Source organism: Sus scrofa, chromosome 9 (genome assembly GCF_054392235.1).
Source record: "Sus scrofa isolate SSC_HxYL_T2T_F1_AM1 chromosome 9, Sscrofa_HxYL_maternal_Yorkshire_Landrace_v2.0, whole genome shotgun sequence".
Classification (NCBI taxonomy): domain Eukaryota; kingdom Metazoa; phylum Chordata; class Mammalia; order Artiodactyla; family Suidae; genus Sus; species Sus scrofa.
The window spans coordinates 73,171,569-73,198,790 of NC_139391.1; the positions used below are offsets into that span (position 1 = coordinate 73,171,569).

Here is a 27,222-nt window from a genome sequence, read left to right on the forward strand (position 1 = left end):
TTGGGACTGTAACACACTCAGCTAAGCACAAGCAAAGTCTAGCGCAGAGATAGCAGAAGTTTTCACTCACAAGGATGGATGAGAGCATCATGCTGGAATCTAAATTCTACTTTGGCTCCACAGGAATGAGAGCTGTGGTAAATGAAATATGACTGCTGTGGTGCACATCTATGCCACTTGTCCCTAGGCAAACACAGGCTTCTTGCAGCCACATTCCTGTGGAAATGTAAGGTTATCAATAGTTGAGAAACATCAATCTGTTGACACACAAGAATAAAGCACTCATCTTCAGAATGAAATTAAATCTTGAGTTTGGGTGATTTGAGGAATTTAATTCTCCAAAGGATTGAAGTATTCAAGTTTGAGCTCACAGCTTTACTGTGCTCCAACAAGGTACTCTAAGAAAAAGTGACCAAAAAACAGTTATAAAGAAGGTGATGAGGCCACGCTGGAAATATATCATGAAACAGGAGAACCCGACATAGCACAGAACTAAGGCCACACGAGAGTCACTTGTAATGAAGACGTTGGCTGTAACTAAAGGAGCATGGATACATTAAATCTGTCAAGGAGAAGGAAACTTTTTAACCACAGGACATGCTGAAAACTAGGTTCTAGACTTTCAGAAGGAAACAGTGAAAGGAGAAGTGGAGGCGATAAGAAGGCTTGCTCTGAGATACTAGTAATTAAAATGGAATTGTGGGTCTCCAGAGATGTAGCTTTGTAAGACTTTGGCGCTTCCTGAAAGCAGATTGAGAACTATGACTGATGCCACACACACAGCAGGATGTACCAGAGCAGTAGGACTGCTCAGATACGGCCCATAACCATTAGTCAGCCAGGCCTTCTTCCTCACCTTGCTAGTCACTGCGAAATGACCATGTCCTTCAATTAGGATTGCTTCAGAGGATCCCCTGGGAGTTTGAAACAAGTGCTGTGACTCTGAAGGCGTCCCTGCCTCCTGGTGCCCTGCACCCCCTTTTATTCTTTTTCAACAGCTCAGGCTGAGCCAAGCTCTGGGAGCTCACAGTATATCTGGGATGAAACCTGGGCTCATCATCTCATTACGACAAAGCAGACTGACTCACATTCTGAAAGGCAGCCGGCTGAAACCACATGACAGAAATGCATAATTTAAGAGTTAGGATTGGATAAATATTTGTTAAATGCATATAGATACATAGCACAGTATTTGAAAAATGATTAGTTGAAGGAGGCTAAAGATGCTTAGAAAATGGTTTTTTTTTTCTTTCATTGACAATGAATTGATCACTGGAATGATAACGCTCACACTGAGCCCTAAAATAAGAGAGATTTGCTGGCAGGGAAACAATAAGCGAATTCCATTGTTTGATCTGTTAATCTCTTTGGCTAAAAAGCACAAACCAGGTCCCAGGTCGGCTTTAAATTTAAGGAATAGAAACACTATTGGTGTTTATTATGCCAGCACACTTTTTCATGTTCAGAACTACCCCGAGAGGTATAACCTCCTTTCTTCAGACGGGGAAACTGAGGATCTGAGATTATCTGAAAGGATCAAAACCCACTTATTTAGGAAGAGGCAAGGCCAGCATTAGAATCCAGATCTTACTTAAAAGCACACAGTTTAAAACTTTTGTAATGTCTTCTGTTATAAATGTAACACTTGCTTATCAGAGAATATTTGGAAACGGAGACAGAAGAAAGAAAATGAACCTAGGATGCTGACTTCTGTGGAAGGCACATCAACATTTTCATATATTCATTTCAGCCTTTTTACTGTGTATATTTTTTAATGTAACTGTGAACAAATGGTGTATCAAAATGGATGTATCACTGTTTCAAAATTTAGCATCTTCTGATTTTAAAAGGAAAGCACACACATTATAGGAAACTTGGAAAATACTAACACGTATAAAGGGAATTAAAGTCACCTCAACTCCCATTAGCCAAAAATAACCATAGTTAATATTTTCATATATCCCTTTAGTCTTTTTCTTTTTTACATAGGTGAGCTTATAATGTACAAGGTTTTTTTTTTTTTTTTTTTGTCTTTTTGCCATTTCTTGGGCTGCTCCCTCGGCATATGGAGGTTCCCAGGCTAGGGGTCTAATTGGAGCTGTAGCCACCAGCCTACACCAGAGCCACAGCAACACGGGATCTAAGCCGCATCTGTGACCTACACCACAGCTCACGGCAATGCCGGATCCTTAGCCCACTGAGCAAGGCCAGGGATCGAACCCGCAACCTCATGGTTCCTAGTCGGATTCATTAACCATTGCGCCACGATTGGAACTCACCTGTACAAAGTTTTTAAGTATAGTTAACAAAGGTCTACATGGATGACGACCAAGAGGAACTCGGTGACAGTATCTGCCACTCCAATTATTCAGGGGGTTTTTAAATACGTCCATCCATAAGTCATCAAAACAGCTGTCAGCCTTAAAGCCTGTGTTCAGTTTCCACTAAGGTGAATCCTGATATGGATTACCACTTTTTTGCATCCATGAGGGCCCCAACTATTTACATGATAAGAATATTCTGCACAAAAAGCTTTCAAAACCACGTAAAAGCCCTTGTAAAAGAGGGAAGACAACAGCTGTAGTGTGATGAAAAGGTTTTAGTATCTTACAATGAAAAAATACATACTGTGCCTTAGACAATTTGCGCACTTAAATTTACATAAAAGAAGCTTAGCAAGAAAATAAGGCATGATTAACAATGGCTCAAGGAAGTTCTAAAGGGTGAAATAGGACAGATCTTATCTTAATAGCATTCCAAAGAATTTATTATCAAAACTAAAAATTTGAGGTGTACATAAAGCAATAAACCATTACAACTGTTAAGGAAAAGTGGCTGTGTAAGTCTGCACACGACTGCTGAAGGCGAAGAGCAAAGAGGAGTTCCAGTTGGAATGTTGATTATGTTCATTCAGCTTCCTCTGGATTTAAACACTCATGACGCACTGAATGAACTGAAAGAGAAAAATCAGCATTACACTGCAGACCTCAGAACACTGAATACACCCCAGCTCGTTGTTAAGCAGCTTACATTTTGGTATTTATTTTTGTCTTTTCCAGGGCTGCACCTGCGGCATATGAAGGTTCCCAGGCCAGGGGTCCAATCAGAGCTGTAACTGCCAGCCTACACCACAGCCACAGCCACATCAGATCCAAGCCTCGTCTGCGACCTACCCCACAGCTCACGGTAATGCCAGATCCTTAACCCACTGAGTGAGGCCAGGGATCAAACCTGCAACCTCATGGTTCCTAATCAGATTCGTTAACCACTGAGCCACAACAGGAACTCCACATTTTGGTATTTTAACTTGAATTGTGGAGCTCAAAAATCCTTTTAAAAATAAGAGTTAAGGGATGAGTGGAAAGGTTCATTTTTTTTTTGAAAGAAGCAGTCAAATATAAAATCCAATGGGTTTCTCATGTCAAAGTTTCTCACAGGAAGCCAATCTTACTCCCATGGATAAATAATTATTTAAATTCTAAATCATATCTATGAGTCTAGACATGGTCATGATCAAAGGCACTGACTCACAAATACACACAAAACAGTGGCATTTATTTTGTTCCATCCCATGGGAACTCTGGCACTGCTGCAGAGTCTTACCCCACTATTCTACCATGGGGCCCTTAAACACTTTATTCCCTTAAAATCTGCTTTATTAAAATAAGTCTTAGCATGCCTGTAGACAGATGCACAGAAACAGAATATCTGACCCTTCCCCTGTAATTCAGAAACCTGAACATAGAAGCATCAGTATTTGCTGTGAAATGTTTGCTTTACCACCAAACACACACCAATGTACTCTGCTGCTTCTATCAGTTTTCTTTTTCATTCTTCCAAGACCAGTGAGGCCCTAGGCACTGCTAATCCTTGCAGCATTCCTGCAAGGCTGAGCTCAGTAGCCCTTTCAGGGAAAAGGGAACTGAGGCTCAGGATGTTCAGATATCCCTTGAGTGGCCCCATGTGAGGTCAAAGCCTATGCCCTTTCCACTCCACAGGCCGCCTCCTCTCCATTCTTGGCAATAGGGTGGGACCATCCCCTGAGAAGTTAATGCACGCTGAGGAGAACACATCTTTAAGCAGAAGAAAGAAACATATTTACACACGAGCCTTTTTAACTGCAGCAGCTGCTGAGCTGAAAATACACGCATCTTTGTAATGTGCAATGGAAGGGCCTTTTAAAATGTGCAATTATCAACAGTCATTTCCATCCTGAAGGTGGTTTCTTTTATCAAGAGGGGAGCCAAAAAAATAGAGCAACAACTCAGCACTTTGGCTAGCCTTGTCACGTCTATGCCACCAAGGTAATCAAAGATAGTGCATGGTTATGTTTACACTCGGTATGTGGCCTTATCCGACCTCATTTAGTGTTGGCCATTTAGCAAATATATTGTTTTAAACTGTGACTTGAGTTTGTGCCTTTTGTCTTCAGTGAAGAACACCGGTGTGCCAGCTTTGAGCCGTGCACGTTATTCCTCAGTGATTGGGACATTTGGTTTAAAGAAGGCACAAATTGCAGATATAACATCTGCATGGTTTTTTCAAGGACATTTCTGATTGAAATCTCACAAGAGCCCAGTGGAGACTGCATTATTACCACTTCCTCTCTCCTCAAATAATCTCTGAGCAAACGAAGAGCCCTGTCTGAGTGACCCTGCTACAGGCTGGGCTCTGACCCAGGTTTTTCAATGTGTTTTGAATGGGAACTCCTGGTCATTTAATCCTCGGTTGTGCTGGCGTCCTTGAGATGCTCTCAACAGCCAACTTCAAAGAGATGCCCATTTGCCGCATGCCTTCCTTGTCTACCCAGTTCTGAATTTACTGAGACTTACATCATCATATGGGAAATTCACAACACCTTGCTGAGCAGTATCCCGTCTTCGAAAGCTGTCTGTAAAACACCAGTCAAATTTATGAGTGTTGTGTAAACATCTTATCCGAAATCATAATTGTTAATTATGTTGGTACTGGGTTCAAGATGCAGTCTAAAGTGGGTTTAAACTGTTCAACCAGCCAATATAAACAAAGACTAAAGCAAAGAAGCCAACTATACGAATGTGAATAGATTTAATATGCAACCAAGTAATACAACATGCAGAAGTTGGCCAACTGTCTTTCTCAGCCTGTAGCTGGAAGAAAACACCTTATCCCAAAGTCAGTAAAAGCCATGTGACTTCTCAGGCCATTCCTTAATTTTTTTTTTTTTTAATGACTGCACCTGTAGCATATGGATGTTCCTAGGCTAGGGTTTGAGTTGGACGGAGCTGCAGTTGAGGCCTACACCACAGCACCAGAGTCTTTACCCACTGAGCGAGGTCAGGGATTGAACCCACAACCTCAGAGAAACAACATCAGGTCCTTAACCCAGTGAGCCACCACAGGAACACCCCATTCCTTAATTGTTAATGGAAACACATTATTGTTTAATTAGAAGATGGATGGTGTCTTTAGTAGGACAAACAGCTGTGATCATTTTAAATATTCCACCTCTTTGAGCTCTGTCCTATTAAATGAAAAGGATTTACTTAAAAATCTGTCTTTGCATTTGTGCAAAAAAATGATAAAACCAGATATTAAAAAGGGTAAAAAACTAAAGAGAGGAATGGAGTAAAAAAAAAAAAAAAAACATGCAGAAGAAAGAAAAAGAGAGAGAAAAGTAGAGATTATTGATATTGCTTAAGAAGCACATGTGAGACAGAGACTATTATTTTACATTACTTTTCAACAAGAGGAATTAGGTAAGAGAAACTACCAAAGGATAATTTCATTCTTCTCAAGTGTTTCACGGTCTAGGGAGAAATCACAGGATACTGTTCACACTCTGACCAAAAACAGACCAGTTAGCTTGTGAAATTTTAGACCATTTTAGCAAAGTTGAGTAAGGATGATTTGAATGGCAGATTACTTAGAAATGTGAAAAAATGTTCTGAGAGAACAGAGTGATTCTGCTGGCTACTACAATTAACAGCAACCTCAGAGGCCACACCTGTAAGAGCACGCAGCTTGACACAGCAGGCGATGTAATCATCAAAGGTGATCTTGCCATTGGTGCTGTATCGTTTTGCAATTGAATTCACGGCCTGGGGACTCAATCTAAATCCTGGAAGGAAGAGAAATCATCCAGCAAAAAAAAAAAAAAAAAAAAGAAAAGAAAAAGGTTCAAGGATTACAAAAAGACCTTTAAAAATAACCAAGCACATTTGTTTAAGACAGGGCTCCTTTAAATTATGAATACACATGACTTCTGGAAAATAGACACCGCTTTCACGTGGCACTTAAGTTTTATGAATTAAAAAAAAAAAAAAAGACTCCTACCAATGAAGAGCGTGGGGGTCCGGCATACCCACCCATTGTGGTCAGGGCCTTCTGCAGTTCTTGAGGATCCACTGTCCCACTCCTGTCGCTGTCAAAACTGATAAAGTGCTGCCTCCAGCCATTCAGCACAGCCCAGAGTTCTTTGAATTCATTGAAACCCATTGTGCCGGACATATCTCTCTGAACTGTCATCAAGGATTACAGCATCTTGAGCTTGTAATAGTTTCTCATGATTAAATCAAAGATCAAGGATGAGGGGATTCAATGTTCTTTCAGTTGAAAGGGTTCAAAAGTTATACATTTTTGGGGGGATGATAGGACAAAGATGCCCCAATATATAATAAAAAGGGCCTGTGGAGAAAAAGCTCTGAGTATATATGTTCCACTATGGAAAAAGGTAATCTTTATGATAGGATTACAAGGAAATAAAGAGGCCACTGTTCACCACCTGTAACAAGCAGTCAGGGGACCAAACTGGGCTGCACTTTCTGGTGGCCCAGGCAATAAGGCTGAGCCGTCTGCCCCGGTCCTCTTTAGCCCTCCCATTCCCCTGGTGAACCCTCCCACCCTCCCAAACCCAGTGTTTTCACTTTGGAAAATGAGGTGGGAAGAAGGCACCACCAGGTCAGCACTAGTTCAACCAAGTCTAACAACCCTGATGTGAAAAATCCCATTGCTTGAAGGTCAGGTGTCAATTGAGCAGAGTCATCAATTTCACAAGTGCCAAAGCCTCCCCCCCCACTGCTTTAGTTTCTGTCCTTGTTTGCCTTTGGTGCTTCCTCAAATTCTTTGGGTTTTTTTTTTTTTTTTTTTTTTTTTTTTTTTTTGTCTTTTTAGGGCTATACCCGTGGCATATGGGAGTTTCCAGGCTAGGGGTTGAATCAGAGATGTAGCCGCCAGCCTACATCATAGCCACAGCAACGTGCAAGATGCGAGCCTCCTCTGTGACCTACACCACAGCTCATGGCAACACTGGATCCTTAACTCGCTGAGTGAGCAGGGATCGAACCTGTAAACTCATGGATACTAGTCAGATTCGTTTCTGCTGGGCCAAGACAAGAACTCCTGCTTCCTCAAATTCTTAACTAATCAATATGCTCTATTTACTATGCTTCTCTCCTTTTTCACAGCAAATGGCATCTCAGTTAAGAATTCACACCAAGTAATGAATTCTTTTTTTTTTTTTTTCTTTTTTTGTCTTTTGTATTTTTAGGACCACACCCCCAGCATATGGAGGTTCCAGGCTAGGAGTTGAATCGGAGCTGTAGCCACTGGCCTACACCATAGCCACAGCAGCATGGGATCCGAGCCACGTCTGCAACCTACACCAGAGCTCACAGCAACACTGGATCCTTAACCCACTGAACGAGGCCAAGGATCCAACCCGTGTCCTCATGGATGCTAGTCAGTTTCGTTAACCACTGAGCCACGACGGGAACTCCAAGGAATGAATTCTTACTTCCTTAATCCTCAGGAAAAATTTATTTTTCCAGCCAGAAAAAAATACTCTAGACAGCAATCAAGGTAAAGGATACATCCAGCATTGAAACCATAAGCCGGCAGGTCTCCAGGTTAAAAGCTGTTAAATCAAGAAAAGCACATACATATTAATACAGTTTCAAAAATTCTCACTACTTTGGCTACCTTCAAATTAATTAGGAATGCCATTATTTATATACATTTTTCTTTTTATATGATGCTCAATTTATGAGAAACAGAATTCATGGTGCTTTGAAGCAGATTTTTTTTTCCCAGATAGAGGATTCCTCCCAGAAGCCAAATTTGACTTTAACAACTTTAATAGAAATCTTTTTATAAAGTTTTTGCGTAGCACTGTTAATATTTTTAGGTGTGATTTATGGTTTTGAAGTTGGGGAGAAAAGTGTCCTTATCTTTTAGAATATAGACACTGAAGTTATTTGTAGGTGAAATGAATGTTAAGCAATCTGGAATTTGATTCCAAAGAAGATGAGTGGGATTATAGATAAAATAAGAATGGCAACACATTGATAACTGCTGAATCTGAGTGATGGGTACCCAGGAGTTCATTGTATAATTATCTCTATTTTTGGATAGGCTTAACTTTCCTATAACATAATTTCTTTCTTGCCTTTGAAAGTATACTATAGAGGGTTCCTTCAGCACAATGAACCACAATGTATCATATCCACTCTGGTGAATGGGAAGGGAAGGTTGGGTTGCTTTGTTCCTACACACAGTTGACTAGCTGGTTTTGCTAGTTTTATGTCTGATCATTATTTTTTTTTTCTTTTCCCTTTAATGTCCCTTCCTACCTCAAATAGCCTATGGCCTCTTTTCACAGACAAGATAAATACACTTGCTGGAACTGGGCGTTAAACGAGAGCGCTCTGGGCTAAGACCCAATTCAGTGACGGCTACCTTTCAGAAGCCTTTTAGTTAATTCACGGTGCAAGGGTGTTCAGAGGGCATTTCCATACTCACCTAGGCAACCCAACTAGAAGACACATACTAGTTAGTGGCCTACTGGTAATCTACCTAAGCATTAGCAAGTTAAAAATAAACAATCCCTTGCACCTTGCCAGTGATTTTGAGGAAGTCTTATTAAGTACAAAGAAGCTGTGAAACCAGAAGGAAGAAGTGACCCGAGTCTGTGGGCAAAGCTAGCATAAATTCTACAGATTAAGATGTACAGAATTAACATTTTGGTTTGTTTGTTTTTACCAGTTGTTAGTAGCTTCATTTTTATCTCTAACCAAAGTGAACGTAAAACACAACTAAGCTAATTCATTACTTTTATGACTCCAAACATTGCAAATTATAGGTTTTCTACATTTAATAGATTCTTATGCTTAGCATATCCTAGAACTCTGAAATAAAAGGTTAGGGACTATTTCTATTTCAGGTTCTAGCCTGGGAACCTCCATATACCGCGGGTGTGGCCCTAAAAAGCAAAAGCAAAAAAAAAAAAAAAAGCTTGGGGGAAAAAATGTAATTGTAATGTATACATGTATACATGTAATGTATACACTGATCCCCTTGCTGTACAGTGGGAAAATAAAAAAAAAAAGCAAAAAAAATTGGAACAAGATATAAATATTCATATTAAAGCAGCTGGTTCAACCTGAAGCAGCATAGCCCAAATTTGTTGGAGATGCAAATTCTCAGGTTTCACCCCAGATCTGAATGAGCAGGGCTAGGACAGGGCCCAGCAATCTGGTTTTAGCAAGTCTCCCAGGTGACAGTGAAGCTGCCACAGTGTAAGGACTACAGCTCTAGGGGCCTGCCAACCCAGGACAGGGCTGGCTGTGTCTGCATGTAGAGCGAGACTTTTGTGAGGCCGGGAAGCAGCCAGCTCCCCCATCTCCCAGGTCTAGGAATGGCACCAGCACCCACTCAACCACCTGAGCCAGAAACCTGGGAAGGTGCACAATTCCCACTAGATGCTAGATCACCTTCTGAACAGCTGTAGGGTCCATCCACTCCCAGTCCCACTGTGACGTCCTCAGGTCAGTTAGCATTTCTCTCATCTGTTTGACTCCAGGAGCCACCTGGCTGGCACCTCTGACTCCCCACACCTCTCACACCCATACCCCCTGTGTGGTCTCTGTCCTACAGCCAGGGTGGTATGTGCTCTTCTACTCGGTGGAGGTGGTCCACAGCCCTCGGGATGAAGGCCAAACACCTTAATTGCTGTGGAAGGTCACACCGTGTTTTCCCAGTGCAGCTAGTTTCCACCTCTTCATTCAACCCCATAAGCAATCTTTATGGTCAGTTCTCTCAGTTCCTTGACTAAGCCACGCTCCCCTTATCTCTGGGTCTTTTGCACATGCTGCTCTCTTTGGCCGGAATGCAGCTCCCCTACCCCACTCCACCCTTGGGCTGCCTCCCTTCTGCTGAACTTTCTTTTCTCCTAAGTTCCGATATCAGTTCTGCAAGGAACACTTTCCTGACCTCTGTCTGGGTTACTGACCCCTCTGATGAGACCCCACAGCTTCTACCCTGCACCTACCCCAGCGCTGTTCACGGCCTTCCACAGGCAGTGTCTGTGCTCACACACCCCAGCACCTACCACATGGCTGGTGTCTGTTAGAAATGCATTGGTTGGACAGATGAATGAATGGATACAACTCAATTCTCATCCCTATGCAGGAAGCTATTTACCCCTCTCAAAGAGTCTAAGGAGGATATGTTTTTTAAATGGAATCTTCTGGAGTTCCTGCTGTAGCAACAGGATGAGCAGCATCTCTGCAGCATCAGGACAAAGGTTTGATTCCTTGCCCAGAACAGTGGCTTAAAGGGTCAGGCGTTGCCAACAGCTGTCACATAGGTCACAACTGTGGCTTGGATCTGATCCCTGGCCTGGGAACTCCATATGCCTCAGGGAAGCCAAAAAAGAAGCTTCTGATTTTTACTGATACTTAAAAAGTAATGTATAATCCCTTAAATGAATACCAATCTTAAGTCAAAATACAAATAAGAGTATATAATTTTCCCATTTGACGAAATCACCATACTCATGAATTCATCAAATGCCTATTAAAAATTCATTATGGGGCATTTCCGTTGTGGCTCAGCAGGTTAAGGACCCCACACTGTCTCCGTGAGGATGCGGGTTTGATCCCTGACCTTGCTCAGTGGGCTAAGGATCTGGTATTGCCACAAGCCGTGGCACAGGCTTCAGCTGCGGCTCCAGTTCAACCCCTAGCCTGGGAACTTCCATATGTGGCCCTAAGAAGAAGAAAAAGAAAAAAGAAAAAAGAAAAAAAAAGAACTCATTATGTGCAGGACTTAGGATACCAGGGACAGGAGACACAAACCTGAAACTAGACCCTGCCCCAGCTGACCAGTCTGAGGCTAAAGCTAAATCCTGTGCACAAGGCAGAGAGTAGTAAGCAATAATACAGGCACCAAAAATCACCAGGAGGTGCTGGAGGTGTGAAAGACCGCTTCCAGGTAAGGAAGGCCTCCCGGAAGAAGTGGCACGAAAGCCAACCTTTGAATGATAGGAAAGATGTGGGGCATCTGGCAACAGCTGTGTTGAGCTAGGACCTGCATGAGCAAAGAGGGCGGTGGTGGCAGGGTCCAGACAGGCAGGAGAGGTGGAAAACACACCATCGGATGAGGCTACGCTACGTTAGTGAAGAGGCTGCATTCCCAGTAAGCTGTCCAGGCAGGAGTTTTGGAGGAGAGTGACGGGCTACAGCTCTTTGTCAGGAAGAACAGAAATCTGGTCCTCTGTTGTGAGGATTTAGAAGGGAGAGAATGAGAAGTTCCTGCTGTGGTGCAGCAGAAACGAATCCAACTAGGAACCATGAGGTTGTGGGTTCCATCCCAGGCCTCGCTCAGTGGGTTAAGGATCCAGCGTTGCTGTGACCTGTGGTGTAGGCTGGCAGCGGTAGCTCCGATTCGACCCCTAGCCTGGGAACCTCCATGTGCCTCGGGTGTGGCCCTAAAAAGACAAAAAAAATAAAAAATAAATAAAAGGGAGAGAGAGAAATGGGCGGTGACCACAATGGAAAATCTGCCATTCCAGGCAGCGAGTCAGACGCTGGCGTCTGATACACCTAAGTGAGGAGAACTCTTGCTCAATTTTAATAGCATTTTTCCCTCCACCAATAGCTTCTACTAATGCAGATTCCATTCTGAATAGTTTCAAGAGAAACTGTTGTAAGTTTTTCTCTACTCTCTATCTCCTTTCTCCTGATCATTCTGCTAAAATGCCTCACACATCTTTTCTTCTAGTAGAAATCCACAGTGTAACAGACCTTGGCAGGAAAACCCTACCTCCAGCTGTTTCTCTCAACTTTCCCACATAGGAACACCCACTGCACCCAGGGGAAAAAGCAACTGCCCTCATCAATGCCACCTCTGGCGTGACTGCATCTTCTTAAGCTGGTTAAGGAGGAGCTGTAGGCTTTTCTCTCTTCCCTGATACCCTGACACCCCCAATGCCTGTGCTTTTAGGGTGTGGAAGCCAGGTTGCAAGGACCAATGGCTGTATAGCTTCTGCGTTACAAAACTCACTCTGACGCCTCACAAACGGGCGGTTCATTGCAGCCTCCACCCCCAGATACAGTAAGCAAATTAATCTAATCATAGGAGCCGATGACTCAGGCTATGTTGTTTCTAAACCCAGTGATCTAAGGTTGTTACTAAATGTGGCTTTCTCAAATGAAATTTTTAAAAGGACTGACCTCTGAGGATATACCACCCCCTTTACTGGATTTCAAAGCTGGCCACACCTCTAGTCCTGGAAGGGTGTTGAATAATGTGTTGAGACATAGCTAGCTTTTGGAAACCCTGCTATTAGACCGTCTCCGTCCACCAGCCCCAGCTGCGTGAGGTGAACAACAGACAATTTTAAGGTACTGCCCACAAGAGGAAAAAAATTACCCAATCTAGCAAAAGGCTTCTTTTGTTTAGGACCAGAGTAAATGACAGAAGTGCAAATGGTTCCTCTTTTGCATAAATTCCTCCAACTAGGAAATAGTAATAGGATACTGAAGTCAAAAAACAAAGGATGATAAAAATAGATATGCAAGTCATTTAAAAAGAGAGCCACATGGAATGCCCATTGTGGCTCTATAATAACAAACCAGACCAGGATCCCTGAGGACACAGGTTCAACCCCTGGTCTTGCTCAGTGGGTGGGAGATCTGGCGTTGCTCTGAGCTGGGTGGTGTAGGTCACAGACGCAGCTTGGATCCCGCACTGCTGTGGCTATGGTGTAGGCGGGCAGCTGTAGCTCTGACTCAACCACTAGCCTGGGAACCTCCATATGCTACAGGTATGGCCCTAAAAAGACAGATAAAAAGACAGCTCCCCAGTAATCACGCCATGTCAAAGAGTCAAAAATGGTTACTACAGGTCCTCAGGTATGTTCTAGTTTTGAGTGTTTTAATGCACAACTTACCAGGAAGCTGGGAGCTTTGATGTGATGGTCTGTCTCAGTTACCTACTGGCAAAGAAGCTGGCCAAGACACTAGTCTCTATCTGGGATAACTGTTATGGTCAAGATGTTATTTGAAGAAAAGCGTGCAGAATGTTTGTGGGATGATAAGAAAGCCCCAGTCAGGATGTAGCATCTTGGCAGGAGTTCCCTCTGTGGCTTGCGCAGAGCGCTCAAAAGGCAGGAAGCAGTCTGTGAGGAGCTGTGGTGGGGGCGGGGATCAGGGTGCAACAGGGGTGGCAGGAAGGTGGCCTGGTATAAAGAGTTTAGAAATTAGGAAGGGCATGTCTTACTTGGGCTGATGTGAAAAGAGGAAATACCTGGGGGATGTCAAGATGAGCTCAGGCTGCCAGGAGCTCAGAGACCAGGAGGGCAGAGCTGGCTCCTTAGGACCAGTCGCCTGGAGGAAAGGGAGTAGGACCAACCACTTAGACTTAGGCATGCAGGACAGGTAACTCCAGGACCAGGTACACAGGACCAGGCACTCAAAGCCCTAAGTGCCACCAGGCATGAGACAGAATAAGCTCTTAGCAAACAGTCGGCGGTAAATGTTTGCTCCTAACATTAATGACACCTGACCCCTCGGATTTCATTTTAGCACCTTACCTCGTGATCTGAGAAGGCGGCACATAGACTGTCTGTCTCAGTGGTTTGAATGGTAGACCCGAATCCAAGAGACCCACTAAATTGGTGGGTTGTGTGGAATGAGTCAATAAGAACTGTTTACAAATTAACATTCTGAAATACAAAAGAACCAACGAAATTCAGCTTTTGAAATCCTAAACTTTGCTGGACCAGAAAAGCTCAGAGTCCTTGATGGCTATAATAATCACAAGTAACATCTGAAATGGGAAACATCAAAGTACTTCTAGAGACACTTACGTTTGTATCCTCCAGCAATGCCTGACTGGGTCAGGCATCTCTGCAATTCATCAGCATCTATCTGCCCATCCTTTTGGGGGGGGAAAAAATAGGAAAAGGAATCACAATAGTGATTTGCACTTTCTAGTCCTTTCTTTACTTTCAGTGTAGTCAGTGTAGCAAGAATAATAAAATGAATACTATCACGCACGAAAGTTTTTTTTAAAAGGAACGCCTTTTCAAAAGTAGACATTCTTTTTCCTCACTCGACTTCCAAAAACAATGTAATTAAACAAAAACAAACTGTTAAGGCTTCTTCCACAAATGGATAATTAGGGCCATAAACAAACAAACAAAATACATGTCTTCCTACCGAGATAAAGTGGGCATTCAATTTCAGACTTTATTTTGAATAATTATTACATAAGAATTAACCAAGTCTGAAAGCTGCTTACACCTACACTTTAGAATTACTTTCTATGTTTTCATCATTTCCTCTAAATTCTTGAATTAGAATCGCTGTAAATGTTCTCAAGTATAAGGTTCCACTTTTAATAAAACGGTGAGGTGAATTCAGTTTCTTCCACTGATACATGATATTAAAATGTATGAATAAAACCAGCTTCTGTTTTAAAACTGCTCTCAGTCTCAGCTCAGAAATTGCCAAAGTTGAGCATTTTAAAATTATTTATGCAGCTGCTTAAAAGTCTTATTACTTTTCTAGCTTTTTTTTTTTTTTGGGAGGCGGGGCACAGAGAGCAGGGTATGGATCTGACATCAGTAAATGACAAGTCTGGTTCCCACAGACAGAGGCCTCTGTGACCACCTTTGCTTATGATGTGATAATTTTTTCAGATCACAATTATACCTGGAAGACATAGGTTCCCCGTTCTTATTCACTGGCTGACCTAGGTCAGAACTAGATACATGTTATTTTCAGGGATTTTAAAATAAAAGACTTAAATCCTCAAGTCCATAGGTATTATACATCCTATTCTAAATGAGGGGCGGGAGCAATACTCTGAAGGACAGTGGACATGCTGTGACAGGCCAGGGCTGCTGAAAACTAAGCAGGCGAGGTCACTTACATGGCTACAGACACAGGCAATCTAAGAATAGGAGTCTCGGGCTTTGCTGTGTCTTGTGGTTTCAAAGATACAGATCACTAGCAGATGAAGCAGATACGTAAGGGGAAGCGCTTTCAGTTTTAGACTCAATTTTCCATTCAGTTTCTCACACTGTATTTTTTAGAGTGCTATTCTAAAAGATGGTCTTAGGTTTTTATCCTGTAACATTCTCAGGCATTTTCACATTAAGACTGTTATTTCCAGCTTTTGATCAAAACAGAGCTAAGCTGGAGTTCCCATTGTGGTGCAACACAAACGAATCTGACTACATCCATGAGGATATGGGTTGAATCCTTGGCCTTGCTCGGTGGGTTGGGGATCCGGCGTTGCCGTGAGCTGTGGTGTAGGACTCAGATCTGGTGTTGCTATGGCTGTGGTGCAGGTGGGCCGGCAGCTAGAGCTCTGATTTAACCCCTAGCCTGGGAATTTTCCATATGCTGCAGGTGTGGTCGTACAAAAAAACCAAAAGAAAAAAAACAAACCAAAAAAACCTCCCAAACCCCCAAAACCAAAACAGAGGTAAGTTGAATTCATAGGTACAAACACTCCCTGTGGACATGTTATACCAATAGTACATTAACCATACAGGGACCTGGGAGCTGGGGAGGGGGCCTCGCTCACGAGGCATCAGCAATGGTTACAGGACTCAGCATGTAAAGAAGTGAAAGGTCTTGGGGTGTTGACCTTAATTCCCTCTCCGGGCCAACATACCGCAATACCCAATAAGGACAAGGAAGGGCTGACCTAGTAACAGCATCTGCATCAAAGAGAAATTAAACTGTTCATAAGATTAACTGGCTGATAGTAAGAAAACCTTTAATTTGAAGCTGGTGGATTTTTTTTTTTTAAACCATAAGTGCCTATATTCTAAGGGGTAACTGATTAATAATCAAATTCAACCCAAAGAAACCAACTAGTAGAATCTGGCTGCAGATTACCAGTACTGGAGTTCCTGTCATGGCCCAGCGGTTAATGAATCTGACTGGCGTCCATGAGGATGCAGGCTCAATCCCTGGCCTTGCTCATTGGGTTAAGGATCTGGCATTGCCATGAGCTGTGGTGTAGGTTGCAGACATGGCTTGGCTACATCACATGTGGCTGTGATGTAGGCTGGCAGCTACAGCTCCGATTCAACCCCTAGCCTGGGAACCTCCATATTCCCCAGGTTCAGCCCTAAAAAGACAAAAAAAGAAAAGAATTACCAGTACCCATGTGCTTTTAAGTTATACAAAAAGGGGTCTGTGTTCAGCAGATCTGAATTTCTTCTCTGGAAACCACTATGGACCCTGACAATGCACTGTTTAAAGACCTCTTACGTTACAGCTCTTCAAAGCATCTTTTACTAGCCAGTTCTGAATATGACAGCAATTCAATCACAACTGTAGTTTGAATTGAACAAAACCAGGAGTAACACTTGGTTCTAATGTGCTCTGAATATTCAAAAATAACTATGAATTTCCCTCCTTCTTTTTTCCTGTGCTGATACAAAGGAATTCTTTTCCAGGGGAAAGGTCGTTTTTCTGTGCCACTGTAACAAAGGCCAATACAAATGGAGAATCTGACAATTCTTTAATATTAAAAGGACAAGCTAACCTGTCCAGCTACAGCAGCAAAATAACCATAGAGCGGATCCTGAGTTTGTGCGGGAAACGCAGGTCCTCCGGGAGCCCCTCCATACTGTAAAACAGGAAACACAAACACATCATTCCGCTGACCAAGTTTTATTCTTTCAACACTGAGTGCCTGGTGCAAAGTCAGGCAATTACCCGCCCTTCACCGCCCTTTGCCTCTCCACCACCGGGGACACTCTACCTGCAATCACCACCCCTCGCCTTTCTCCCACTCTCACCCCGTTATAATTTAACATCTGGCGGCTAGGGTCAAAACGAGTGGTCTTGACAGTGACATCTGTGTAAGTGGAGCAACTTTAAAAATCCCCGTTAACCTGCAGGTTACCCAACCTGGGCATGCAATGTATGAGCAGGGCTCGGAATTGTTTTCCCTCTATTTGTCTATAGTGTTTACAGTATTTTTAAAGCGTCCTAAGACAGGTGTAGCCTTGGGAGAGTTGAGGTAGGTCTCAGGAACACTCCGTCTCAGAAACTTTCCAAGACACCGCGCGTGCATCGCCTTCGGGCGAGGCGGCCTTCCTCCCGGGGTGGCTTCGACTCCAGTGGACTTTCCCTGATTTCCCCGTTTTTCTCACTTTTTTTTAGAGGGAGAGGTGGATCTCTGGTTTATTCTAGATTAAAATGGCTGTTGCTCTTAGGGAAGGCGGAGAGGGAGGAGGAAGGCAACACCCAATTTGGCGGATCCAGGAGTCATAGGGGTGGGCTTCTATGATCAAAACCTGCCCCCGCCCTGGCCCCGCCAGCCACTCGTGGAGAGAAGGGATAGAGGTAAGGAGGAGGCGAGGGTCAGAGGCCGGACAGCGGGGGCCCGGGGCGAGGCGGCGGGCAGGGCGGGGGCGTCGAGGAGCCGCCGTGGCTGAGCCTCCACGTGTGGACCCCCCACGCCCAAGGGTCACGCCCGGGCCGCGAACTCGTACAGGCAGCACTTACCCCGCCTGGGTAGTAGCCGCCGCCGCCGGCGCCAGGATGCCCGGGGTACGCCATTCTGCACACTGCGCCGCCGCCCTGCGCTCCAGCCTCCCCACCGCCAGCCCCGCCCCGGGCCGCACCAAGCGGGCCCCGGGGGGGACCCGCCTCCCCGCCCGGCCTCTGGCAGCTCGCAGCTCCTCTCCAGCCCCCTCCTGTCCCGCGCTCCGCCCAGCTCTCGTGCTCCTGTCTCCCAGGCCCGGCCCATCCAGAGGTCGGGTGAGTGACTTCAGCCCCCAAGTGCCACTCACATCGGGACTCTCCTCCCTCCGGTCCTTATGAATGGCACGGTCCAGCACCTACCCAGTTTCCCGGAATTCTTTTTCTCATCCTACTTGGTCAATCTTCTGATACGTTTTTTATTTTAAATAACTTTATTGGACAGGTCTATCAGCTCTTAAGGAAAGTGCGGTGTTGGGGGGAAGGGGCTGGATGCAGCTCTTAGATGATTTCGGGGAAAGGAAACGTAGAAAGAAAATGAGAACGCGCCCTCGGAAAACAGGGCTAAACTTCAGGACCTGAGCTCAGAGAAGCGTAGCTGGCAGTTGTACATTTCACTGAGCAATAACGGCCTATTTCCTTAATGGGGGACATTGTCGTCTCCTGGTTAAGATGGGTGTGACAAGGATATGGCCTGGGCAGGACAGAGGGCATTAACTGGGTAGAGCAGCCTCTCCCAGGTGGTTCTTAGATACTGAGTGGTTTTATTATCTAGATGATTCAGACAAAACAGTCCCATTCTCCAAAATTGCTCAGCTACTTGTTAGGCAGAAAAAAGATTAGCGCAAGCTGGGAGTGTCCTGGTCAGTATCTGGGGAGCTGAGAGCTGGAACTTGGAGCTTCACTTAGATAATTCAGAAAATGGTTTCCTTCACACGTTTTTCTTTTTCACCCAGTTAAACACTTTAAAGCAATACAGACGTGATGTTTTTGTTTGGTTTTGTTTCATGTCATTTCAATCACGTAGAAAGAATTTTACCGTTTTAAGAACTGCAATAATGAGCAAGATTTGCAGTATTTGCTATGGAGGTGGCACAGAAAAATTGAATGAGTCATCAACATGCAACAAATATGGAAGCACCTGCTGAGTGTGGTACCCTGCTTGTTTGCTGTGGTGGATTGCGTTCCTCCATTCTGAGTTCCTGGCCTGTATTCTCACTAGAGTCCTTGTTTTCCTCTTATGCATAAACTTCCCTCTCAAGTTCTCTTTTTGGAAACCCAGACTCTAAAAATGAAAGTCCTAAATTCTAATAGTCCTTATTGTCTCAAGTCCAATAAACTATGTGTTTGATTCAGGAAGTCCTAGGTGTCAGCCTTGGGCAAGACCACACAATCTAAGAGTGATGCTTATTTCCTTTATTCATAAGTGTAGTCCAGAGGAAGAGAATCCACTCCTCCTGTCTGTTCTAATTTTGAACCAAATGAAAATCCCAGTGGAGGAGTTCACATCATGGCTCAGTGGTGATGAACCTGACTAGTGTCCATGAGGACTTGGGTTCAATCCCTGGCCTCACTCAGTGGGTTAAGGATCCGGTGTTGCTGTGAGCTGTGGTGTAGGCCGGCAGCTGCAGCTCGGATTTGATCCCTAGCCTGGGAACCTCCATATGCCCCAGATGCAGCTTTACAAAGACAAACAAACAAAAAGAAAATCCCAGTGGAATAAGTTCTCATTCATAGCCCGATACCTTCAAATCAAAGTCCTAGATATGGATGCTAAAATCCTCACACTGTTGAAAAAAAACTCAGTAACAGAGCACGTGAGCTGTGTAGTTAGAGATTCCTAAGTGGTATGGACAGTCTGGGAGACTGGACTATGTGTTATTTGTCCAACAACTTAGTAAGTCCTAGAAAAAGACTTGTGGGAGTTAGGCAGCCAGACCACAATGATTGCGGGCAGGGCAGCAGTGTGGGTTGGGGAGAGCAAGAGGAGGTTTCTAGAGAGACTGTGAATCCTGGTCCTTGTTGGGAAGTCATTGGAATCACAGAAAATTTTTCAGTCACCTTCCCCAACCATGTCGTTTGCACATGAAGAGACTGAGCCTGAGAGGAGGCACGCAGCTCAAGCTCTCGCAGGTCTGGCCTGGCCCGACGTAAATATTTCACTCTTCCAGTACAGTTGTGGCGTTAACTGAATATGCCTCTCAGAGAGGGTCCTGTTCTTCTCTGGTGTACCCTCCCCACCTCTTTTCATGCTTTGAAGACAAAAGGCAGGGTGGATGCTCTCTGTCCCTGGAGGAAACTTAACATAAAGTACTACATATGGTATCCAGAACTTCCTCACTCAGAGAAGTGGTGAAAGAAACAGTCTGGCTAAGTAACTGCCATTGTTTCACCATTTCCTACAGTTGATTTAATCACAGGTCCAACATGGCAGGAAGAAAGGATCGATGATATTTGCCAGATTAAGGTGTCAGCTTTCTTTTAACTCTTATCTGGGTGTGCGACTTTATGATTTAAAAACCTCTGCCTTAGGAGTTCCTGTTGTGGCTCAGTGGTAAACGAATCCTACTAGGAATCCTGAGGTTGCAGGTTTGATTCCTGGCCTTGCTCAGTGGGTTAAGGATCTGGCATTGCCATGAGCTGTGGTGTAGGCTGCAGACACGACTCGGATCCCTCATTGCTGTGGCTCTGGTGTAGGCCATCGGCTATAGCTCTGATTAGACCCCTAGCCTGGGAACCTCCATATGCTGTGGGAGCGGCCCAAGAAATGGCAAAAAGACAAAATAACAAAACAAAACAAAAAAACCCCTCTGCCTTAGAACTCAGATCTCAAGTAGGTGGGAATGATTGTTGGTAATAATATAGTAATCGATAAATATTATTTCCATTGTTTTAAGATGGCTGGGAAAAGATTTGAAGATGACAGCTTTCACTTGAGAATAAAAGACACCTGTTTTTCTCTAACTGCCCAGAGTAAAAACTCAACTAATCTTGCGTAAGCTAGTATTTGAAAGGATAATAAAGCCTCTGTCATTGATGTTTTAGTGCTTACATACAAAGTACTTAGCTGGTTCCTGGAACATTGTAGATAATAAGGAATCAGAACCATAGCTGTTCGATGGACATTTCTACTATGCTGGAACTGTTCTGTATCTGTGCCATCTAATAGGGTAATCAGTAACCACATATGGCCATTGAGCATGTGAAGGGAGGAACTAAAATTTGAATTGAATTGAATTGAAATTGAAATAAGTCTGTGGCCACTGATCAGGTTCCTGTTAACCTGTTCTTCCCTTTGGGAAAGCTCTTAGCTAGAATGTATGATTACGATTAAACTGGAGGCAGATTTTGGAATCCTTCAAAATGTATATGTATATACAAATGCATATGTCTTTATACACGTGTGTATATGTGTACATATATATGTAATCTATATATGTATAATCTATACATATATGTAGTATATGTGTAACTTTGTAACAGTCATAGCTTTCAAGAATGGCCATACAGAGATGTGCTCCCCATCACTGGAGGTCGTCAGAGGCTGTCAGTGATGCTAAAGGGCAGGTTTACTCTTTGGGTAAAGGATTAGATGAGATAAGGCTCTATTGACTACAAAGTAGTCTATTTTCTAGTGGTCTTCTCTTAACTTCTCCGCAATCACAGACATACCACTAAGATTATTCCCATCTTTCAGGATAAAGAAACTGTGACTTTCTCTAGGTCATCAGACTAATAGCAGCAGCACCATACTAAATGTTCCTCTTCTAACTTCAAATGTTTTCTCAACTGTGAAGCATTTTTTTAAGACTCTTCTGTGATTCTGCAGTTCTTTTGGATCAAGGGTTTGGAGGAATTTCTTTCTTTCTTTCTTTCTTTTTTTTTGTATTCCTAAATAAAATGTGTTTCAGACATCAGAATGTTAAATTTAAAGCAATTGTCGAAGATATTGGGGACCTTTTCAGTTCTATTATTATAAATTACAAGCGTTGATTATAGGGTAGACACTTTTTGGATAAACAAGGTGTAAATATTCATGGCTAAAGGGAGGTCAAAAAATGGATGTTATGATCAAAAACTAACTTTAATTAGTCCTTTCTGAGGCTTACACTGATTTTCAGGCCTCTCCAACTTGTACTTGTAGCTATCGCCACATTAGGGACCAGGTAAAGAGGAAAATAGTTGCATGCTGGATGTGTATGCCCAAGTAGAAAATGACCTCTCTTTGGTCTCCAAGTTCCTAAGGATGAAGGATCCTAAGAACATTTATTACCAAGTGTTTTCCACTCTTAAAGACCTTATGTCCTAGAAGATGGTTGTTTTCAACCTGAGATATAGTCTCCTATAGAAGTCAATTTGTGACTGTTTTGCAGGCAAGCTCTCAAAGGCTCTTCAAAGCCCTCAATGTTCTCCTGAAGAGAACCAGTCCTGGGGCCAGGGCAGAGCAAGGTAGGGGGGACTCACTTAGGCTTGTTTTCTGCCCACTCCTGTCTCAGTCCCTTTCCGCTGCCACTCCTAATGTCCCCACATCTCCCCAGAACCAGGGAAGGAAGGGAATGGGGGTCTCCATCAGCTCTGTTAGCATGGGGGAATCGATGTTGGGGAAGAGGAAAAACGAAAGAAAACCAGAGCTCTGGGGAAGGGAGAATAACTTTTTTTGTTTTGTTTTGTTTTGTTTATTTTTTCTCTTTAGGGCTGCACCCACGACATATAGAAATTCCCTGGGGTCAAATCCAAGCTAAAGCTGCTGGCCTGCACCACAGCCACCACAGCAACGCAGGATCCCAGCTGCATCTAAGACCTACACCACAGCTCATGCCAATACCAGATCCTTAACCCACTGAGCAAGGTCAGGGATCGAACCTGTGTCCTCATGGATACTAGTCAGGTTCCTTACAGCTGAGCCACAATGGGAACTCCAATAACTGTTTTCTGTTTTTTTAAGTTCTAGTGAAGCATAGTTAATTTACAAGGCTGCGATAATGTCTGCTATACAACAAAGTGACCCAGTTATACATGTGCACACATCCATTTTCTCTGATTCTTTTCCCTCGCAGATTATCACAGAATACTGGGCAGAGCTCCCTGTGCTACATGCAGGCCCCCTTTGGCCAATAGTTCCAGATACCTCTGTGTACATATGCCAATCCCAAACCCCCAGTCCATCCATCCATCCATCCATCCGTCCTATCCTCCAACTCTCCCCTTTGGTAACCATAAGTTTTTCAAAGTTGTTAGTCTGTTTCTGTTCTGCAAATAAATTCATTTGTATCTTTTCTTTTCCTTTTTTTTTTTTTCAGATTCCACATATGGGTGATGTCATATGATGTTTGTCTTTCACTGTCTGACTAACTTCACGTAGAATGATAGGTTCTAGGTCCATCCATGTTGCTGCAAGTGGCATTATTTCATTCTTTATTATGGATGAGAGATGTTCTATTGTATATATGTACCACACCTTCTTTATCCACTCCTCTGTTGATGGATATTAGCTTGCTTCCATGTCTTGGCTATTGTAAATAATGTTGACTCTTAGACACCCAAGGTGGAGTAGCTATTTCTAGAAAGCCAAACTTAGATGAAGCCCATACAAGTCAGTTATATGTCAATTGGGAATTTCTTAAGATAACTCCTTACTTTATATGATTTTTTTTTTCCCAGAAAGTTACTTGCCAGTTTTCATATGCTGGGAAGTCAGTGGCAAAGCTGAGCAAGGAATATGGGTCAATTGATTCTCATTTCTGTATTTTGTCTGGGAAAACAGAAATTATGATATTATTAAAGGATCAGTGCTTTTATACACTGATGCAGTATTTGTCAAGTATCTAAGACTTATATGGAATAATCTAACTATCTCAGTCTAAAACATATGAGCAGAAAATCTTCAGATATTTTAGCAATTTATGACAAGCTATGATGAATCTGTTAGAATTATTCTTTTACAAAGCACCTTGTATTGTTTCCATTTCGTTAAAATGGAAGGGAATAACTTTAGTCCCAGTTTTCTCAGAGCAAAATGAAAAACAAAGGAAAGGTTTTCTCTTGTCAAATGAGGGAAATTTGGGAGAACTGAATTCTCTAGGAAGCCCAAACTACATATACTTTAATATTCAATTAGTCTTTGCTAATATACACAGTGGAGAAATCCAGTCATCATTTTTGTATATCTTTAAAAATCTCAAGATTGAGAACACATATTTTTCATTTTAAAATAATTTCCTTTACCATATTTGTTCATTTCTACACTTCATTCTTCAGTTTTAGGCCTGAAAGTGTTCAGATAATATAAAAATAAACTTGACAGATATTCTCAGCCCAAAAAACAAGTACTTAGTAGAATTACATAACGAGCTTTCTTATTTTTAATCAGGCAAATTAGGATATTTGAGTCGTTAGGGGACTAACATTACATGCATATCTTTACTTACTTGCATCTTGAGATGAGGTCTTAGAGGTAGAAGCTGGTGACTCTTAGAGGAGCATGTCCTTGCAGGTTGGCCAAAGAGAAGAATCGAAAAGTATAAACTGTAGCAGCAATCATCACATTGCCCTCCTGATCCTTGGCAATTGTAGCAGCAATCATCACATTGCCCTCCTGATCCTTGGCAAGCTGTCCACAGTGTAGGCAGCTTTTCCATAGGCCACAGAGAGGCCTTCTGTGAAATAGGCGTGTTTCAGTGTGGGAAGCCATTACCTTAGCTGAGATAGAAAGGTGCCAACAGCAACAGTATTAAATACACACCCAGGCCAATATTTGACATTCCATTGGAATGATTGCCTCTGTCAGAGATTTCTGAAGACTTGTAGAGCTGGGAACTGCATCAGCCATGTGTGGGAACTAGCCAGAAAAAGCCAGTTTTCAGGAATTTTTGCAGCCCTTTGTTAAACGCTGTCAATATCATAAATTTTCAACTTACTGAAAACAGGTATTAAACACCCCAAATGCATCACCTCTTAATTTTTTTTTTCTACACTTAAACTTTGCGGTGGAGGTACTGTTGGACATTAGTTTCCAACTCCAGGCTTAGTCATATCATGTTACTAGCTTGAAATAGGCCATGGTGGGAGTATTTACTCCATAGAAATCAACTTATACTTACAAGGAAGAGATTGGTTTTATTGTTTTGTTGCTTATCTCCCCTAGACTTTGAATCTGACATGTTGGAGAAAATGTTCCATGTTAATTCCAAGTCCAGGCTAGAAAGGCAACAAAACAATGTCAGTCTCTTTATTTATAAGTACAAATTATAAGTCAAAAATGTGTTGTGTTTGTAGCTGTTACATTGTGAAGTTTATAACCAGTTTAGGAAACATTCTTCCAGCACTTTAGATTATTTTGATTTATTAAAACAATTTACTAGGCCTTATGAAGAACTAGGTTTACCAGTAACTACCTATGGGGAAAAAAAATTGCATCATTTAAGTTTAATTTTAAAACATGAATTTGGTTTAAATGATTTTCACAAATTTGGACATAATAATATAGAATCAAACGATGTTATAATCCCTGCAATTATGCAAAAAGCAAAAAAAGAAAACAGCATTGCAATCAGTGGTCCTAAAGGTGAAAAATTTTAAGTTTATCGAAAATGCAGTTTTTGCAGGTGAGCAATAATAGTTTAATAGTAAGTCATATGTCAGAATTGGCAGTAAATTTATTGGTAAAGTATCAGTGGATTGGGCTGTAAGTCCATCTGTCAGTCATAGCCCTTTTTTTTTTTTTTTTCAATTTCGTCTTTTTAGGGCCCCACCAGTAGCATATGGAAGTTCCCAGGCCAGGGATCAAATCAGAGCTACAGCTGCTGGCCTGCATCACAGCCACAGCAACATAGGATCCCAGCCGTGTCTGAGACGTATACCACTGCTCACGGCAACACCGGATCCTTAACCCACTGAGTGAGGCCAGGAATCGAACCCGTGTTCTCATGGATGCTAGTTGGATTTGTTAACCACTAAGCCATGGCGGGAATGCCATAGTCCAATTTCAGTCATAGGTTTGGTATGGATAAAAACGTTTGCAAAAATCAGCAAAGGCATTCTGTGAGAATCAAGTGGCTGTGTGAAATTAACAATAAAAAGGAGTGTGTGTTGTTTCATTATTTATAAATTGTGTACTATACATCCTTTAGATCAGTAAAATTTGTAATAATCTTATGTGCAATATAATTTTTTTCTTGGAAAGCCAATTGTTAAGCATTTTTCATTGTACCACTGACTGCAGTCTAAAGGGAGGGAGAGTGTCCTTTGAACTCAAGGGATTAGGGAACTATTTCTTGGTTTCAGTATGTGGACTTGATATTGAGTGGCAAACCAAAAGTAGCTTGTATTGGCATTTTTAAGCACATCTAGGCAAAAAATTTCAAAAGTCTGTCTTCAGGAACTTTCATGAGCATTAGTTTAAAAATTTTTTTAAATTATAGTTGATTTACAGTGTTGTGCCAATTTATGCTGTACATTGAAGTGACCCCCCCCAATCATTCACACACACACACACACACACACACACACTTATATATACACATTCCTTCCTTTTCTTATATTATCTTCCATCATGGTCTATCCCAAGAAACTGAATATTGTTCCCTGCACTATAAGGTAGGACCGCATGGCTTATCCATTCTAAATGTAACAGTTTGCCTTTATGAACCTCAAACTCCCTGTGAATCCTACTCCCTCCCCTCTCTGCCTGGACAACCACAAGTCTGTTCTCTATGTCTGTGAGCCGATTTCTATTTTGTAGATAGGTTCGTTTGTGTCACATTTCAGATTCCACATATAAGTGATATTTGGTATTTTTCCTTCTCCTTCTGACTTCACTTAATATGAGAATCTCTGATTGCCTCCCTGCTGCTGAAAATGACATGGTTTCATTCTTTTTATGGCTGAGTAGTATTCCACTGTATATATGTACCACATCTTCTTAATCCATTCATTTGTCCATAGATGTTTAGGTTGTTTCCATGTCTCAGCTATTGTGAAATGTGCTATAATAAACATAAAGGTGCGTGTGTCTTTTTGAATTATAGTTTTGTTCCAATATATGCCTAGGAGTAGGATTGCTGGATCATATGGTAGTTCTAATTTTCAGTTTTCTGAGAAACCTCCATACTGTTCTCCAGAGTGGCTGCATAAGCATTTCTTACCTTGTCTTCCAGGCTCTAGAAGCAGCTATCACAGGTCCTTAGGTTTCACTCTTATGCCCCCATGACTGTCCAAAGTCCCTGCTTCATAGTTCAGCCCTCTTAGAAGAGTCTTTAAACTTTATATCCCAGTTTTATTTATTTATTTATTTATTTATTTTCATTGAATATGGTATTAATTGTGGGTTTCTCAAAAATGGCTTTTATTAGGTTGAGATGTTCCCTCTATACCCACTTTGATGAATTTTTGTCATGAATGGATGTTATGATTTGTCAGATGTTTTTCTGCATGTGTTGAGATGACTGTGATT

General features: G+C 42.4%; 2 protein-coding genes across 5 annotated transcripts in view; one reads left to right on the plus strand and one right to left on the minus strand.

The window, feature by feature from the left end:
• Window positions 1–2,013: 2,013 nt before the first annotated feature.
• On the minus strand, window positions 2,014–24,268 carry SRI (sorcin). Of its 4 annotated transcripts, none has more exon segments than NM_001244143.1 (8): window positions 2,014–2,953; window positions 4,833–4,891; window positions 5,987–6,100; window positions 6,348–6,495; window positions 7,851–7,894; window positions 14,129–14,198; window positions 16,828–16,911; window positions 24,200–24,268. In NM_001244143.1, coding segments are annotated over 8 exon segments (552 nt in total). In that variant the 5' UTR covers window positions 24,206–24,268; the 3' UTR covers window positions 2,014–2,926.
• Window positions 17,832–27,222, plus strand: part of LOC146399980 (uncharacterized) — a 114,255-nt gene continuing 104,864 nt past the window's right edge. The window contains exon 1 of the mRNA XM_084976952.1: window positions 17,832–18,050. Coding sequence (XP_084833078.1) covers window positions 17,832–18,050 — 219 coding nt within the window. The remainder of the gene's footprint in view (window positions 18,051–27,222) is intronic.